Source organism: Martes martes (genome assembly GCF_963455335.1).
Source record: "Martes martes genome assembly, chromosome: 2".
Taxonomy (NCBI): Eukaryota; Metazoa; Chordata; class Mammalia; order Carnivora; family Mustelidae; genus Martes; species Martes martes.
The window spans coordinates 120,920,371-120,940,704 of NC_137889.1; the positions used below are offsets into that span (position 1 = coordinate 120,920,371).

General features: G+C 35.1%; 1 protein-coding gene across 3 annotated transcripts in view; it reads left to right on the top strand.

Moving 5' to 3' along the window:
• AFG2A (AFG2 AAA ATPase homolog A) overlaps positions 1-20,334 on the top strand; it is a 337,231-nt gene that overhangs the window by 223,643 nt on the left and 93,254 nt on the right. Inside the window, exon 15 of one of the 3 annotated variants that reach the window (XM_080796131.1) lies at positions 49-180. The exons of the other annotated variants lie outside the window; for them this stretch is intronic. Coding sequence (XP_080652257.1) covers positions 49-105 — 57 coding nt within the window. The 3' untranslated portion in view covers positions 106-180. Of the gene's footprint in view, positions 1-48; positions 181-20,334 lie in introns of those variants that run through there. 3 annotated transcript variants of the gene reach the window in all.

The window sequence follows — 20,334 nt, forward strand, 5'->3', positions numbered from 1 at the left end:
ATTGTATGTCAGTAATTTTAAAAATAGCATTGTTTTGTGTTGTTTCAGGTTAATTCAGCAGCTGAGCAGAGAGGTGAATGGCTGCAAAAGGTTAAGAAATGCTGAGACTATTGCACAGATACTTTTCCAGTCTCTTCCTTATATGAAAAACGTTCTTGTATTTATCTTTCTAGTAGTGTCACTGTAACCCATTTAATAATATATGAAAAAGAGGATCATTTAGATGGAATAAATAAAATGGGCAGAGGCAAATAGTGGAAATTGCTTATTACTCCCCAACTTTTCTTTGAACATCACCCTATGTAAAACTATATTAATATAAAATAGCAGAAAAGTAATATTAAATATGAATCATCCCTGGTATTCCTGGCCAGGCTTGTTTATTGGCTTCTTGATAAAATTTCTGAATTTCAGAATCCAGGTATTAGTATGTGCTTAGTTAAATATTTTTAAAAATTTAAGATTCAGAAATTAGCAATCTATATTTGGTTTCTGGATATTAAAATTCTAAGCTCCCAAACACAGCTTTATGTAACAGTCTCCCTCGATTTTACTAATTTACCATGTAAGGAAGGGTCCTAAGATCTCAGGAGCCAATTAATTGAAGTTAAACCTTATGCTCCAGATCCTTTGATTCAGAAAAATGATTATGTACATATTGCCATTGCTTTGCCTTTGTACCTCATTTCCCCTTCATGGAATGCCCTGCCTGCTCTCAGCCTAGCGAGCTCTGGCTCATCCAATCAAACACACAGTGTAGGTGTCATATGTGTCCCGGTGTATCTTTCTGCCCTTCTCACACCTCAGAGATATCCAGATCAAGTTGTTAACAACAAGTAGATGCTTTCACTTTGCACACATATAATAATCTGGACTATCCAGTATAACTATACCCTGAATAAGTTTCTTGCCACTGTTTCTCTCCAATTACCTGACCATGCCTGTTCACTTTGGCTACCGCCTTAACCTTCATTCCTGATTGCTGTCTTCCCCTTGTCTATACCAACCTTTTGCCTTGATTACTTCTACCAGTTGGGTCTGGGTTCCTTTTAGTCTTACCCATTTGCTAAAGTCACTTGAGTAATACATTCTTCCTAGGTAATAGTCTCAGGATAATATAACAATACTGTATTCTCTCTTTTTTTAACATATAATGTATTATTTGTTTCAGGGGTACAAGTCTGTGAATCATCAGTCTTATACAATTCACAGCACTCACCATAGCATACACCCTCCCCACTGTCCATCACCCAGCCACCCCATCCCTCCCACCCCCTAAAATGCGCATCAGTTTAAATGTTTAAGAGATGGTAAAGAGAAGCTCCCAATGATGTTGTGTGCACCAGTAGTTGAAGTAGTGGGTATATCTCTGCTTCAGTAATAGCACTTTTGGCATCATACCAGCATCTGAATTAATTCCGGAAAAACGTGTGTCACGTTTTGTTTCATCAGTTTTCCATCTCAGCACTAATGATCGAGGCAAAAAATAAAGCAGTGTATCTAACCTCATCTGATTTCATGGTCATGGCCAGATTTCACAGAGATGAATAGAGGACTTTGAAGTATCACTTTTCTAGTTAGATTTCCATCTTTCCTGTGTATGTTTCATAGAGCCAGCAAAATGAGAAAGGGTCTGAGGGTACCTCTATCTTTTCTTCCTCCTCCTCCTCCAATGAAAAGACTTCCTCTTGTAGATTAGTGGTTGGAGTTAATACTACCAGTATTCACAGGAATAAAAGAAGAATTGATGACGCCTGAAGGAAATCAGGTGCTACTCTGGGTAGGTTTATCAGATAGAATCATGACTTCTATACTGTCTAGTGGTACTGGGGGCATTTTGTTGTTCATATTTGTTACAAAATCCACTCTTTGGTTGTGTGGATATTGTGAAGAATGTTCATAAGCCAGAATACTGCCTCAGATTTCATCAGGATCTGTGCTTACGGGATTCATCCCTTAACCCTGCTGCAGAAGGGTTCCATCTCTTTGGTACCTGAAAGAGTACAGAGATTTAAAAAACTGCTTCCATGCAATATTTGCAGATATGTTACTTTCTGCACATTATTCTAATAAATGCCCTCCTCATGCTATCAGGAAGCACTTTCCACAGACTTCTATCTTGTGGTAGTTATGTATCAGTTACAGGCCATTTAGCAAAATAATCAGAAAAGTAAAGAAAGAGACATTGTTGTTTGTATTCATTTAGTCATTTTAAAAGTGAAATTACTATTTGACTCATACAAGTGATATTACCACAGAAGAAATATAAACCCTGTCTTTAGATATTTTGGTCAAGTATTATTGACTTCATAATATTAGCTCAATTCTATGAGAAGGAATGTCTTAACTGATTGATTGATTTGGATAAAGGAACAGAGCATGCCCACCTCAACCCATCTGAGTTTTTCTTTTTGGAACTGCCAGGAGGCAGAGAAGTTCTCTGATGCCTACTCTTCCTTACTGTTAGTTTATAGAGAAAGTTTTGCCCCTGAGGAAGAGCTCACAAAGGTTGAATAGGCAAAAGCATCTAATTCAGAGGTGAATTGTTAAGAAGTCCATGTGACTATACACATAAGCTACATTCTCCAGTAAAAAAAATACCTGTTTTGGTAAGTTGATCTCTGTATTTCTTTCTCCTCTGTGTTCTCTTATCCTCTCATATCTTTCTCCTTCTCTCTGTTTCTCCCTACCCCCCATTCAAACCCCTGCTATGTTCGGATCCATGGGGAAGATAGGATTATATTGTAGCATACACTCCCTCCCAAAACTTTAATAAGATGTTGCCCTTTTTTGTTTGTTTGTTTTCTGTAATTGTCTTTTTCCTATTACTTTGTGGGTCTTCATATATTCTGATTACTAATCCTTTATCAGTTATATATGACTCAGATGTCCTCTCCCCGTTCTATTACTGAGCTTTACGCTTTGTTTATATTTTATGTAGTCTTAATTGTAGGGGAATTTTGCACTTTTGTGCAGTCAGATTTATCAGCCTTTTCCTTTTTGTGATCTTTATGTCTTTAAGAAATCCTTCTGCACACCCAAAATTGTACTCACTAAATACTTTAAAATTGCCTTTATATATAGGTCTTTAATCAGTTTGAAGTTTTGATATATTCAGTGCTGCAATAAATACTCAAGCATCTCCTCATACAGACTTGCATTGTCTAATCAGAGGCTCCTAGCCACTTAGAGCTCTTTAAATTAAAGAAAATTGAAGGAAATTTAAACTTCAGTTTTTCAGTCTCACACTAGCCTTGTCCCATAGTCCCTTGTGGTTAATGACCTTTCTGTTGGAACAGTACTGATACAGAACATCTCCATCACTACACTAAGGCATCTTTTGCTCTCTCCTAGTGTCTTTACCAGGACCCTTTTCATAGTAGGCTGGGATTGCAGTTTCTCTCCTCCTGGATCCTTTTTAAGTGTGTTGAAAAGGCAGCTAGCTTCTCATCTTCCATTAGCTTCTTCTTTGAATTAGAGCTGCTCCCAGGTGAAAAGCTGCCCTAAATACAGGACTCATCCCTGTAGTCCTCCTTCTCCCATTATTACTTGTTAGTTTTCTGATTCCTTCAATTAAATGTTTTTCTCCAGTTTTTCTAGTTATTCTGAGTGAGTCAGAGGGTTTGTTTAAATTACCCAGATTCTCCATTTTTCAAAAATGCTAGCTACCCAGCATTCAGGCTCACATTTATTCCTTAACTAAAATATTATTCATTTGTATAAAAGTTTGATTCTTTTACCCTTAATCTGGAGCTAACTCTATTTGAATTAAATATTTTATTTTTAAGTCAATATGTTTTTCTTTCTAAATCCAAATCCAGTTTTTTATCCTACCTTTGATTAGGCCTGTTTGTCAAGTAAACAAATTGGTTCATTAAAAAATATACCAATCCAGCATTAACTTTAAGCATAAACATAAATTAGAATATCTGCTTAATATTTCTGAGGTACTTGTGAATAAATAAGAAATAAGTCTCGGTTTTATCTGAAAAAGTACGTTGTTCATTTCTTTTTACATGTTTTGCTTGCTCAACTATTGAATAACTTTAATTCTTCTGATGATCCCAGTAATACAAGTGGTCTTGGAAACCTGAAGCTTCTAGTAAAACTTTGCTGAAACATGATTTTGTGATGAGAATTATAAACTTTGCAGATTAACACAGTGAGAACAATCCAGCTTGCAGCATTAAAAGCTAAACTGCCTGATACTGATTTCAATAAGGCTATTGTTAATGCAAGTGCATGTTAACATCCTTAGTGACATTAATGCAGTACTTACCGACATTAAAATAAATACTCCAGACTTCAGTGCATTCAGAAAGCATGAAGGAAATTGAAAACACTGTTCTTAAAGTTTGTTTTTCAAACACTCCCTAATGTTACAACATTTTTATACTTTTATTCGTATGATTTGTTGGCCTACAATGCAATATGCAGAGACTATGACTGAAGATAACTGTTATTACTGATTATTGCTAATAAACTTTAAGTTGCTGAATGCTATAATAACAAACTTTACTTTGAAGTACTATATATCATAGATAAGAGAAAAGCGTAATCATTCAATGGCCAATGAATAAATGATTTCACAGTTTAAAGCATTTAATAAGACTGAAATCCATAACAAAGCTGTTCTCTGGTGTACGATTATGAGAGGTTCACTAGGTCAGAGTAAAAGCAAGGAAGATCGGTTTTAATATCCAGTATTCAGTGTACCTTTGTCTCTTAATCAAAATGTGAAAAAGTACATGAAATACAGACTTATACTTTCATCAAGACTTAAACCAGAGTTGACATCTTTAAAATATGCCTCAAAAATGAGAAATATAGGAATGTCATCACTTACACAAATAAGAAAAAAATAACCTTATATAGCCCATCTGAATCATTCCTGAAAACAGACCACACACAAACTTAACATTTTAAGCCGAGAGGGCTTTAACATATAAAGGGGGAAAAAGAGACTTAATGGCATCAGAACTAATGTCCCCTGAGTATTGAACGGAAAGGTATAGTGTAATAGGGCAAGTATTCTTCCGTCAGCCTGTCAGATTACTTTCCACTGTTTCCTAGAGTGAGAAAGTAATTAATTCTCTATACTTCATTGAATCATAAGGCTCTATCATAAGGCTCATAATTTGAAATGACCATACAAAATGTCTTATTATATATGAACTGTAGTCTTGGACAAACTAATTATCAAAAGTCTTTTTATAAGGTAACTTACAGAGTTGTACGGTTTTTATGTTAATACGTTACTCACAGGCTGCTTTATGTTTTACCATATTTTATAAGTGATTCTTGGAAGTTTTAAAGAATTTGTACAATTCATTATTTGTTCTTGGGTGGCTTTGGAGATTTAAAGGGCATGAGAATGCCAAAGGGAATCATCTGCTTTCCTGCCTAAGAAACAGTAGCATTAGTGGAGAGAAAGCATGTTTGATGTAAGATCTAGAGAAAAACTCACTGAAACCTCAGGATTTCTTTTTACTTTTTATAGTAGCCTTTTTTTTTTTTCCTTTTAGGAATTTATGTACATCCTCAACAGAGAAACTATGAACTTTCTGAACTTTAAAAAAAAAAATTATTTATTTATTTGACAGAGAGAGTGAGAGAGCACAAGCTGGCAGAGCAGCAGAGGGAAAGGGAAAAGCAGCCTCCCCACTGAGCAGGGAGCCAGATGCAGGGCTCGATCCCAGGACCCCGGGATCACGACCCAAGCCAAAGGCAGTTGCTTAACCAACTGAGCCACCCAGGCACCCTACAGTAGCTTTTTGAAAGGGTGTTTGATATTGAATTAAGACTGAGCCATTTAAAAAAATATATTTATAGGGAAAGCAAATTTGTCTCAATGAGTTATATAAAATCTAAGGAGTTTCAAAAATTCAAAAAGATACAGAGGAAATAATATTATTTCAGTTGCATTTTGATTAACAAGTTCATTTATTTGGATTTTTAAATAATGTTTAAATTTTTTAATACCTATTCAAATTTGATGATCAGCATATTACCTTAACCATGAGATTTGCTAGTTTTATGATGATGACAAAAATAAGGTGTTCCTCAGCTCTTGGGCAAGACTGGTACTGATTAACAGAAGTAGAAGTAGTAATGAAAATAATGATCTCTTATAATTAGAATAATACTCCTTACTTAATTACCATCTATTTTCCAATTTTCTTTTAGGATACCCCCCATAATATTGTTATTCCTAAATAGTAAATAGGGAAGATAAGGCAAAGACAAGCCAAGTAACTATAAATCTTCATCATCCTTTCATTCATTCACTCAATGAATTTTTTTAATTCCCTTCCTAGATATTAAACTAATAGTAGCTTAATAACAGACACCATATGGTGACTCAGGCATTTCAGCAAAGCAGTTGACACAGTAATACAAAAGCATGAATATTTTACATACTTCTCTCATCACTAAGACATCATGCCAGTTAATCAAGTAAAAAATGTATCAAACCAATTTGTTTTATGTAGAGAAGAATTGATCCAAGACATTCCCTTTTCTCACATTTACTTGCTCTCCTGAGAATTCAGTCTGAATCATGTTAAAGCTAATGGATAAGACATGTACCAAAATGTATCACAAATATAAAGCAACATGAGGTCAGTCTATGAGTTTCAAATTTTGTTTTTTTCTAAAACTAAAATACCTTGTTTAAAACTTACACTGAGAGGGGTGCCTGGGTGGCTCAGTGGGTTAAAGCCTCTGCCTTCGGCTCAGGTCATGATCCTAGGGTCCTGGGATTGAGCCCCACGTCAGGCTCTCTGCTCAGCAGGGAGCCTGCTTCCTTCTCTCTCTGCCTGTCTCTCTGCCTACTTGTCATCTCTGTCTGTCAAATAAATAAATAAAATCTTTAAAAAAAAAAGAAAAACTTATACTGAGAAGTGTCAGATTCAATTAACAGGTAGTACTTTTGCATAGAAGTAGTTCAGTGGAAGAATCTCAATAGTAAATGAATGATGAAAATATAGTGCATGTAGAGAGAGGGATTATAAGTTTATATATGTGTAGCATACATTTGTGATTTTAAAATCTTGATTACAAAACTGACATAAAATTCAAGTTTAATGACATACTGCATTAAGATAAGAATCTTAGTCCTCCAAGAAAAGAAAAACAAAACAAAGCCCAGATAACAGGTTTCTTTTGGTGATGATCTACCAGGTATTACAGATGTGATTTCCCTCTTGTTCTGCTGTCTCCGTGTCCCTCAGTCATCATAGGCAGAGCATCAGTCCAGTAACTCTTCCTGTCAGTATTGGTGGCGACAACCAGTCTGACCCAAAAAGAAACCAATACTCCTTCCCAAACTGGAAATGCTGGTAAGTTATTTCACTGGCTCCCACTCCCTGAAACCTGCCCCCACCCCTGCCACCAACAGCAGGTTTGTTTACTTAAAATGCAGAATACCTCTTTCACATGTAAGACTATTGGATTCTTTGAATACTAAGTGACTTAACTTGGGTTTCCTGAGCATTTCACATGAAAAGAAAAAGCATATAATTTTTTTCCCACATTAGACCATTACTTCTAAACTTTGAGAATTTCATATGGTACGTGCTCAGTAGGATCTTGGTTTATTTGCTCTTTATTTTTCGAGTATAACCAGATGGGAGAATGAAGAGAATAAAGTGAAAATTACAGAAGCATACTTCTGATACTCTGAGTTTGTTAGCATCTAATAGTATTAGAAGCAGTGTCACTGAAATTTCCATTTCCAGCCCTATGTGTAGTGTTAGTAAGACTCTTGCCATGGGTGTCTTTACTATTTCTAGATTGGTAGTGGTCATCGTCTGTCAATCTAAACCTCTCTCTTAAATGTAAAATCCTGAATAAAATGAGTTGAAAATTAATAATATTCAGCAAGGGGATGCCTCGGGTGGCTCAGTTGGTTCATCTGCCTTCGGCTCAGGTCATGGTCCCAGGGTCTTGGCATTGAGTCCCATGTTGGTCTCCTCGCTCAATGAGGAGCCTGCTTCTCCCTCTGCCTGCCACTCTCCCTGTTTGTGTGCTCGTGCTCTCTCTCTTTGTCTCTCTGACAAATAAACAAAATCTTTAAATATATATATTCAGCAAGAATGTTGTCCTTTTGTCTCAAAGAAGATGATGTTATCAATACCAGTATTAACAGGGCACTTGCTTTAAAAGACTAAATATCCTCCTTCTGTTTTTTATTACTGTAAGCAAGAATACTAACAGTCTTTATTGCAAATAGTCAGCCATTTGAAAGAGTTGTCTAAAACCACTGGATTTACACACTTTATATTGGCCATACCCAAGTTTATTATAGGTAGTTAAATACGTTTAAAGTACATATTGAAACTCATCGAACCAGTCAATACAATTTAAGGAGGGCATTGGTTTTTGTATTTAGACGGCGTTAGCCCAAAAATATGAATAACCATTAGTTTTTATTATAATTGTGTAATTTTCCCTACTTATCCCTAGTTAGTTCCTGTTATTTCTTAAATCCATCCTAGGTTGAAAACAGAGATATTTGCATGTGGTGGATACTATAAAGACAAATAAGATTAAAAAAATAAAGTCAAAACATATTCAATTCCCTGTTAGGCTCACTGACCATGCTCACTAGTTTGACTCTAGTTCCTTTTTCAAAAGCATATATACTTGACTTTCAAGGATACTTTGAGAGGGAGGCAGGTGTTAATATATAAAATTCAAAGCATTAACTCTATAAGTTTTTGAATGTGGACTTACAAATTCTATTTAGATAACATTTAAATAAAAAATAACAATTTAAATAACATTTAAATTCTATTTAAATAACAAGATCTTGAAATCTCCAACATAACCCTTCTTAAGATGGTAAGAAACCGGGACGCCTGGGTGGCTCAGTTGGTTAAGTGGCTGCCTTCGGCTCAGGTCATGATCCCAGAGTCCTGGGATCGAGGTCCGCATCGGGCTCCTTGCCCAGCACAGAGCCTGCTTCTCCCTCTGCCTCTGCCTGCCTCTCTGTCTGCCTGTACTCACTCTCTCTGACAAATAAATAAATAAAATCTTAAAAAAAAAAAAAAAAAAAGATGGTAAGAAACCAAGTTGAGGCATCCAGCATACAGTTGCCCACAGCCCCCTCCCTACTTCACATGCTTAGTATTGCGGGAGGAGTACACATACATGTATGTGATTATACTTGTCTGATTAGAGTGTTCCTGTATCCCTTGGGTCTCTGGCTTTCTAGTTGAACCCTGTTTGAGACCACTGCCCTGTTTGAAGGAATCTTTCCATACTCTTTCTAGAATTCTGTCTTCGTTTTTTGAGTTTATTCCTTCTCAGATGGGTATCTTTAACTGAAACAGGACTTTACCCAATACTAAAAATCACCACTAAGTAGGACCATTGAAAGGCAAAGTATCTTCCTACCCTAGGGTTGGGTTCTTTTCTCCACTTGAGATTAATATGTGTTAAAATTGACTTGTATCTTTAATGTATTCTTTTTCACTTTTTATAAGGTTGGGAGAAGAAAACAGATTAGAGAATGTGTTGACATTTGTGGGGATTTGATCCAGGAGATGAGGGATGATCTGGAAGGCTGGGGCTTCTTGCGGTAGTCTGACATAACATAGATGAAGGGCAACATGAAATTAGTGCTGCTTGATTCAAGGCACAGATAGTAGTGGTGACTGTGTGAGTGGTGGGAAGAAGGGAGGTCATGTGTTTGTAGCTCCCTCTTGAACCCATTTATGAAGGCTTTAATGGTCTAGGGCAGTAAATCTAAGCCTCCAGTGAGCAGAGTTCATGCTTAACCTCTCTGGAGCAGGGCATGCTCCTTCTCTGATAGGTCAGGGCTACTCCTTGACCTCTGTGGGTTATAGACATTGTGTGTCAGTTCATAGATGATAGGTATAGAAAGAGAGCCTGGTTAGACATATAGAACAAATACAAATCCTGATCCTTCCAGACTAAATATAAAATAATGTAAATGTTTATAATTATACAAAAAGACTTTTATACAGACTGAACTTGGAGAATTTAGATGACCCACAGACACTGAGTGATCTTCAGAATTATGGATAAATCCTTGTTTTGAAATTATGAAAGGAATTATACTGGTAATGTAAAGAGACTGTATAGCTCTAAATAGGTAATGCCTCATTAATTTTTCCACATTAAAATTTACTTTGAGATAAATGCTGCCATATTGTAAGCACTAGATATAATAAATTATAGAATTTTTTTCAATGCTATGCCCAGATTTTTAATGTTTTATCTGTTGTCTTTCCTATAAACCCAAAGCCATATATAGACCTATTAATCCTTATGGCAAAGTATATGCAAATATTTTACCTTCATTTAGCCCATATTTTATGTGGAATATTTGTCTAAACCACACTTTGGCTTTCTTCTGGACCTTTTCAAAGGTATTTTAACATATACATTTTACATTATTCTAAAGGAATGAAAAATATCTTTTAGATTCCTTTGCATATCACAGAACACTTTTGTTAATTCCATGTCCTTACATATCTACCTCGCTACCTCTCTCTTTATTGATATGTGGAGCAAGACCTTAACTTTTCTCTTTCAAATTTTGAAGTAAGTGATATATAGTAGTTTACATGTTTTGATTATTGCAGAGATGAATGCTACTTCACAGGACTTTAGAACACACCAACCCCGAAGAAAATGAATAAACAAAACACTAGCACAGATTACTCTGTTCCAAGAGGAAAGTCCACATTATGTGGGTTAATTTATCTTCTGTCATAAGCATTTCGTATGCTACTCAGTATTGTGGGAGGAGTGATACTTATTTTCTGTTGTGTTCAGAACAGCCATGTGTGCTTGGCACCAGTGCATACTGACAACATACTGAAGAGCTGAAGCATCTGTAATCTGCTCAGACATTTCTTTGAAGAGAAAACTTGGGTTTGCCCATGATGCCCAGTTGGGAATGCTGAGTGTATACCATTAGTTTGGCCCTCAGTTTGTCATGGCTTATGGTTTGGAGTGGCTCCTCTCATTGTTTGAGTTTTGTTGCACCAAAAAAGTAAGCCTTTTACTTCATTGGAACAAGAAAGTGCTTGTCCAGGCACGTTGCATGTCGGCAGTTTAGAGCCTGCTCTTGCACTGTCTGGAACTTGGACAACTTTTTAACAAAGTCTTCAAGGCAAGGTAACTGTGACAAAGTGTCAGTTACTTTCAAAAAGCAAATAAATCAGGGGCTTTGAGTCTCGGTATAATAATAAATATCTAATGTCCTCACACGAGTGTCTCATTCCATGATTTTGAATCATATTTTTGGTAGTGAAGGCTCCACCTTCAAAGTAAAATCCTAAAAAGCAGTTTAGAGAATCAGGTACTCTAAGAGGATGCTTTTTAGGAATTCACAATAAAAGAACAATGAGTTAACTTAATCCAGTGAACTGAAGAACAAAACAATGAAGAGTGTACTTGAAATTTAATCCTTCCTTGCCTATTTTCCTCACCAAATCAGGAAAAGACCGAATTGCTGTAAACATCCTTGTATCTGAGAAAGTGACTTCCAATATCTTCAGTATTTTATAAGCCAGTTAATCACTTGCTATAAGTTCACCTAAGACTTAACAAATTTCCATGAATAATTCTAAACTTACTCTGTTCAACAGTATCTCAAGGACTGTCAAACACAAAGATACGAGTCTTTAGGGCTTAACTCTTTGATTAGCTAATACCTAACAACAGTCTGCATTTGCCAGGTTCTACTCCAAAACCATAAATTGCCTTTTTTCAGAAAGGCATTAAAAACATTAATCTTAGTTGAATAAAGAGACTGTTTGGTTGAGAACAAAATGGTCTGCAAATAAACGAAGACTGCATTTGCTAATCTTTATCAGTAATTTCCAGTGCTCTTCAAGTATATGTTGTAGAGCAAACATACCTTGCTGAGCAAAAACTGGGTATTTCAGTTTAATTTTCATGTGTTCTTATAGCCTCCAAAACTATTGCTAGTGTTAATTCTAAGTCACAAATTATCTAAAAAAGAGTAAGAGTATACAAAGTGTTGCTGATAATAGTAACATACATAAATTAGATGAAAAAGGCTTTTTACAGCTTGTTGAAAAGTATATTAGGATTGCTTTTTCTAGGAAAAAGCAATATAAACTACTAATTGCAAGAGTTGGTGGTGCTTCATTCCACTGCTACTTAGCATTTTTTAAATGTTTTTAGTATACTTGCTGTTATTGCTTAATACTAAATTAATATCTTGGAGATGACATTCTATAGGAATGCCATATTACATTTTGATTTTCACTGTTTAATAAAAATATGTTAATAATACTTCAGAGCAGTGGCCTCTAAACTTTTTTATTGCATGTATCTATGAGAAAATTATAGCGTGAACTACCAATAGATGCATATTTGTTTATTTATTTATAATTATACAAGTACATTATATAATATATTTTTAAAAATTAATATAAGGGGCACCTGGGTGGCTCAGTGGGTTAAGCCTCTGCCTTCCGGCTCAGGTCACGATCTCAGGATCCTGGGATCGAGCCCCACTTCGGGCTCTCTGCCCAGCAGGGAGCCTGCTCCCCCCTCTCTCCCTGCCTGCCTCTCTTCCTGCTTCTGATCTCTGTCTGTCAAAATAATAAATAAAAAAAAAATCTTTAAAAAATTTAACATAAAAATTTAAAGACATAAAATTTTATATCTTAAATACCTATTCTAGTATCTTCATTTTAGACACCATTTTATATATGAATTTGCTATAGTTAAGAGCCAATAATAGTGGTGTATTTTTTTCACTGTTAGTTATACCATTTATAATTTAGAGTAAATGCTGAGAAATTCTTAGTCACATAATAATTTTATTTTACTAAGACTCATTTGATTCTAGGACTCAATGAGTGATAGAATGAAGATTAATCTTGAAAATCTTGTTACTTTCTATCATTGAAAGCACTTCGCCCTCCTGCTCTCTGGGCTCAGTAGATTAAACCTATGGTTGTCAGATTGTGACATGGTCCTTTTAAGATGCTGGGCAAAGATTGATGACCAACAGATTAAAAACAAGCAAGAAAGTATAATCTCATTTTGCCGGGTTTTGTTTGTTTTAATGGGCAGCTTATATATATCTATCTAAGAATAGAAAATGTCTAGAAGAAGATGGTTTCTATGAAAGGAAATGAGTGGATTGGAAGAGGAAACAGGATTTTTGCTTTTCACGCTGCACATTTCTATACGGTCTGTTCTGTTACTCTTTTACAATGAGCTTACGTTACTGAATAAAGTAACACAAACAGATGAGGACAGGAAAGACTCCTTTTTTGCTCTATTGACTATTCTTGTCTCGTCCTTGGTTTACTGGTTTCCTCACTTCCCCTACTGGAGCGGTATTCTCCAGTTACTTTTTTTTTTTTTAAGATGTATTTATTATTTGAGAGAGCCCACGTAGATGCAAGCACACATAGACGCAAGCGCACTCACACACACATGCAAGGTGGGGAGGGGCTGAGGGAGAAGGAGAGAAAAATCTCAAGCAGGCTGCCTGCCTAGTGCAGAGCCCAATGTGAAGGCTCAGTCGCAGGACCGTGAGATCAAGAGCTGAGCTGAAATCAAGAGTCAGACACTTAACCAACTGAGCCACCCAGATGCCCCTTCAGTTACTTATTTTTAACAGCCTATAGGGACTACCCGAATTTTTTTCTTTTCTCCCATTCTGATTAACAGCCTCTCAGTTTATTTCTTCACACCTGCCTGCAACCTCCATCCTCAGATCATACATAAAACCTTCTCTTTATTCACTACTCTCACACGTACATCACCCATCTTTTTCTTCTCTTAACTGTTCCAGTTATTCCGTTAGTTTTGTTCTATGCCTTTGAGAATGTATTGTCTACAAATAACTTAGTTTGTTTCTAGGTACCCTCAAAAGATAACAGTGGGCAACATAAATACCTTAAGAACATATAAAAATTACACTGAAAGGAGTTTATCATCACTAGAAAATGGTGGCTTTCAGCCTTAGATGAGAAGTAATAAAATTGGAAATTGTTGCTATTTTATAGTGTAGCTCTAAGTCCTTCAATAAGGATTCAAAGCCCCAGATAGTCTGAGTCTCAAACTGAAGAGGAAAGTATATATAGATATGTATGGTTTCAGAGATCCACTGTACCAGAGTGGCAGCTTTCACCTGGAGAGTAATTTGCAGGGAAATACACTATGGTTTGAGCTTAGCCTCTGCATCTGACTCCACTTTTCAGTGTCTGACCTCAGCTGACTTACTTAACTTTAATTTTATCATGTTAAAAAAAAATCAGCATTTTTAAAATGCCACTGCTTGGAAGATGACTAAATTAAAAATACGTATAAAATACTTAGCCCAGTGCCTGTTTAGCTATTAACAGCATAATATTAAAATTAGAAAAAGAAAAGGCAAGAAATTCTACCCCCCCCAAGTAAAAAAATGTTTTACTCAGTTTCAGCATTTGAAGCTATATCACCAGCATCTGTCTTTTCACTTCATACACCTGCAAAATTAGTAGGTTTTTTTTTTTTCTTAAACTAAATATCATGGTAGTGGTATTTATCAAACATGTTTCCAATGTTTGAAGTTTCGGTACCATTTCTTATATGTTGATCCTTGCATGCAAGATAAAGCTAAGCTCTGAGCTAACAACACATAATGGGCACATACCCTATAGAGAATAAAATCTTCTCCGAATACAATCTTTTCTGAATTTCATTTTCCTTTTCGTGAATTTCATTCACATGTGCTTATTCAAATACATCTAAGCATACCTTTGTTGTGCCCTAACAGAAAAAAAAAAATCTTCTTTAAATTTAGACTCCATGTGATTAAAAGCAGATGTTTAGTCCCAAATCTACAAATGTATTTTTAACTTAGGAAAAAGAGGGCACTCCAAGAGAACTATTATTCATTGCACTTCTGAGCAAAGCACAAGTCATGCTGATTTCAGGTGGATACAATTAGCTCCTACTAAAAATAAGCCATTGGTGGAGTCAGTGAATACTGAATATAAGAATTGTAAGACTGTGGGAATGACAAATAATGGGAAGAACAGTTAGTGGTCTGATTCTAAGAAGAGCTGATCCTGATCAGGAGGCTGCTGTGACTGGAGTTACTTGGAGGGGAGGGGGTTGTCTCTCTGTCCTGAAGGCTTATGTTCTGTTGTTGAGGCTCACTACTCTCTAAAGCATTTCAGTGATTCCAGTAGGGAACTATTGTCAACCAGCCTTCTAGGTGGGAAATGAAGCTTCCTAGCCAGCAAGTCCATATAACACCACTGCAGTTTTTATGTATAGATTATTTTTTCACGTGTGCATTCTACCTAATAGATATTAAACTACAATAAACCTATCTCGTTCTCTTAAAAATAACCTTACCGGCAAACAAATTCCTCCATGTCCCATTTAACTCAGTTTAGTCTGATTTAGCTTGGAAGAGTAAACGTGTACATCAGTCATTTAAGAAAATATTTACAGAAGCTTTGTAGAATTTTTTGTATCAATTTAGTTTTTATATAATTTAATAATTAGTATAAATTAGCTTTTATGTAATAAGTCCTTTAAATAGTTGAAATTATTTCTAACACCACTGGATTTGCTTTTACTTAATTGTCCTATCTCAGGTTACATATATATAGGCAAGTACCTTTAGGTATTTTGATGCTAGATTAGTAGCTTAAACTGTCAGATGTATTTATTATTAATATCAACAAAGATCACTAGGATTTAAAATAGATTAAGCAGTTGAGGAAAAGCATGGGACATAAGTAACACATATTTATTTCAATGTCCTCAAATACTTTGCCATTAATGGAAAATTTGGTAAGCAAAGAAAACACACTATAACAGGTTTCATAATTATAATACAAGAGAGAATTTAAAAATATGGCATTAAATATTAGTCTCACTGATACTGTTTTGGCTGGATGATAACTACTTTTTCTTAGATATTTTTTAAATCTTAATATTATGTAGATACAGAAATAAAGGTCAACCACTATGTTTTATTTTAGTTGATAATAAATTAAAATTGAAAAATAGTGCTCACTCTTTCCATTTATCTTCCATATTGAATATATATGTAACAGTTTCACACATTAAACCCAGTCTCAAGATGAACCAGTTAAGACAAAGCTGACAAGCAAGATATGCCCACTTTTCTATGGAACATTTTTATGTTTTAATCAGGCCCTAAAATTATCTTCTAATGCTAATTGTAATGCTGTAGGTAATATGGATCAATAATTTTATTTTTTAAATGTTAGAAATTATTTGATAAATTGTGTTTTAATGATTTATAGACTTTATTTGTAGAATAAAATCTGATCAGAATGTGTGAGCTAATGAAGATGCTAGATACAGTGGTCCAATCCCTCTCCTTAATGAGGAAACTAAAACTCCAGCACTGAATAGCTTCACCAAGGTCACACAAAGAGAGGAGAACAGATGTGTGTGAACTCTAGTCTATCTAGTTCTTTTTTTTTTTTTTAATTCTTAAAACAACTTTATTAGAGGGGTTTTATGATGATAACTGTTTTACAGATGAGGAAACTTAAGAATATGAAAGAAGAAGAAAATAATCTTACCAATTGATTGGCAGTTTTAATCAAGTATAATTATACTTCTAAGTCTTTCTGTTTTTAATTGAAATATAATTGACATATTAGCTTCAGGTTTACAGCATAACAATTCAATATTTGTATATATTGCAAAATGATTACCCAGACTATTTCTAAAGCCTCTGTTTCCATACTACATTACAGTACTTCCCACTTTCAACTTCCTACCTGTTTGCTCTTCCCAAAGTGCTTCGTCCACATTCCAGGTAACTTAAACTGTTTTTCCTACCCTTCCTTAACACCTACCAAAGTCATCTCCATTCTCTCTCTACTTCCAGGGATGTTTATTGCCTGAATGAATCTCTAAGTAGCATGTTCAAAAGTGTAACAAGATGAAATGAGCCTTCTAATGTCAGAGGAGCTCTTTGAGGGCCAGTGGGCTACTCATGTGGAAGCTCTTCTGTCCTGTGAATCTGTCCCAGTTCCAGTTTCACTTCTAATTTTCTCTTGTTCTTTAGTTCACTCCTGAACTGCACTGAGTCTCTTAACAACTTAGTATTTTCCTTTTGTTTTTATTATATGATCTCCTAGTAAGGGCAAGTGTAAAGGGGAAGGCTTTTTTTTTTTTTTTAAACATATGTAGAGATCATTTTTTAAGTGGCAATAAGTGTATTACTGACATTTAGGACCTTGAATTTTATGCTCCAGGATAGAAAAAGAATATATACAGCATAATCATGAGATATGACCTATGGCAGGTTTTTCTTGAATACTTCTAGAAGTCATTTCACATTTTTTTCAATATCAGACCACCAAATTACATTTATTAAAATATATATAGATAAAAGTAATTATAAGCCATAAATTAGTATAACTTTTCTGGAACATAATTAATAAATAACAAAAAACTTTAAGTTACTCACCTTTTGTTCTACTAATCATACTTCTAGGAATTTATCCTGGGATATAATAAGACAATCAATCCAAGATATTAGTTAAAATGTTCACTGCAGGATTTGTTGCAGGATTGACTCTGTAAAATAGGACTAATGGTACTACTTATCTTAGAGAGTTGCTTTGAGAACTAAATACTGCATATGTACTATATATACATAACAAATAATAAGTAACTATTAAAATGGCGATATAAACACATTAATATTAAAAGAAGTCCATGCATTATACTTCCTGAGAAACAAAAGTAGGTTATAAAACAGTAATAAACATAACTTTTATGTAAAACAATGTACATTACAGTGGTCTGGATAATTGTTCCCCAAAATATTACTAAAGCCATCATTTTGGTGATTTTTTACTTTCTAATTAATCAGTACTGTGTCAAAATTGTTTACAATAATATGAATCATTTTTATATTCAGGGAAAGTAGTGAAGTTATTTTAATTTTAAAAATAAACTGTACAAAACCTTACTATTTATTAACAGTGTGACTTTTAATTTGTTTTAAATTTCCTTGTGTGTAAAAGGAGAGTAAAAATAAACTTTAAGTGTAAATGTCAGTTCTAATCCTCCTCCCATCTTCCTCCCCATTTCAGAGTCCCGAGCCTTTCTTGGCTCCATAGTAGCTGAAGTGAATTCCTTCCCAAGGCGTATGGGGTCATATTTCTCATCGACTACTTCCTTAGCAAAAGTAACGCTGCCAGAGAAATGGAAGGGGGTAGAGGGAAACCGAGATATTGACAGAGCCCAGGGGAGAAGTCAGCAAGGTGATCCAGGGCCATACTGGCAAGTCCAGAATTATGTGGCAATTTTAAAACTGTCTTTGGTTTTACTCATTGTTTAGAACTCGGTCACGTTTTAAACATTCTCTTTGTGAATTTCAGGAAAGGGACACCATCTCTTTCCATTCATTTGGACTCAGCAATTTTATTTTTAGCTATATATAGGGGAGAAATTTCCTTGGTTAGAAAATAATTTTTTGAGAGAAGAAACTTTAGACAGCTAGCTGAAGTAAATGGTACGTTAAGCTTATGTGTGGAGGATGTAGAGAGTGACAGTATGTCAGACCCCTCCCACCCACACCAGAACCTTTATCTTGAGACATGAGTGCCTCTCCCTATTTTTGGAAATAATCACGTTATTTTAGGAGTACTATATCATCATCTCTGAGGGGTTTAAAAACTAGTCGGACAAGGTCTCCTGCATTGCAGCATATGACTCCAGCATTTATAGTTTTTTGGTTTTTTTTTTCTTTCCTTCCCTATTTAGTTAATAGGCAATAATAAACCCATATCAGAATTATTCACTGAGAAGGAAATGGCATAACTATTCACAGCTGTAGCTGCAGAGGTCCTCAACAGCTGTCTGGGACTTGGAATCAAATCTGAGCTGATACTATCAGACTCCCTCTGCCCAAGATAATAAAATTTGAAGTCCCATGTGTCAGGACGACTGCATATGTGCAAGTAGTTGAGGAAGTTCATTTAAAGCATTTCCTTTTCAAAAAGCAGGAATTTAGAGAAGCAGGGGTGCAGTACCAGGATGGTGTACTGGGGATTTTAGTTGAAGTTTTCCTTTACAATTTCTTCCCCTGACAAATTTTAGTTCTCTTTAGCGACCGGTTGTCAAATACAATCATGAATCTTGCAGAAAACATGAAACTGGAGAAATGAAGACATTCATTTGCTATTCATACTGAATTGTGCGCAGGTCTAATAAAAGTAGGCAACTGAAACAAGAAAAAAGAGAATTCTGCTTTTTATTGAACTGAACTGAATCCCATCTCATGAGATGGTTTGACGTGTTGAAAGGTTTTTGCTATGATCATTTTGTTTTGGCAAGCTAACAGATTTTGCCTTTAAGAGCCAAATTTTCAACTCTCTCCAAGAGGTCTCATCTTGAATTGAAATTATTTGTTTACCTGTCATGTCCCTTCTTCAATAAGCTCCTCCAAGGCAAAAGGGGTATTATCTATCTTTGATAAATCCAGTACCAGCCTTGTAAATATTTATTTAGTTGGCTAACTAATTAAGTTGCCTTTTAATACAAGTGATTTTGCTGAACAGTAGTTTCATGCACACAGGCCTACCTTCTAATTTTTGCTCTTTCCAACTTCGGAAACTTAGGAATGGGAATATTTTTGCTGTAGCAATTTACAAAATTTTAGCATTAAAAGATGAAACCAGAGTGGGAATTGGACGGAACAGTAATACTGGGTGTTGCTTTTGTATTTTAATATCTATGTGCTAGACATTAGGAAATGGTCAGTTGTGGCCATCACTACATCCAAACATACCAAAATCTGTGACAAAATGAATTAGCCACCATTTCTGCATATTGGCACTTAGTGTTCCAAGTCAACACAAACTATGGGACAATTAATTTACATAATTTCTGTCCATATTTTAATTCCTGTGGATAGTTTCTGTCCCATAATTTATGTACATATAAAAATAAATATGGAAAAACACAGTATCTCAGCAGTTAAAATATAATTTGATTTATTGTATGTGGTATGTATATGTATGTATGTATTTACAAGTAAATATATAAATACATGTGCATGTATTTTCAAAGGAGACCTTGGCCTTATTGCTTAAAATGAATACAGAGCTCTAACAAATAAGCATTTGTTCATATCTCTGAACTATTCAACTGGAATGAGCTGAAAATCTTGAATCTGCACTATAAAATCTATGACAAGAATTTGGGACCCAGTGTCAAAGAAACAATGCAATGCCATTATATATTTCTCTTAACAAGTAAAAGTCTACTTGGTTTACAGTTTCCTTTGCCTTCTCTAACAGTGAAGAAAATGAATCTAAA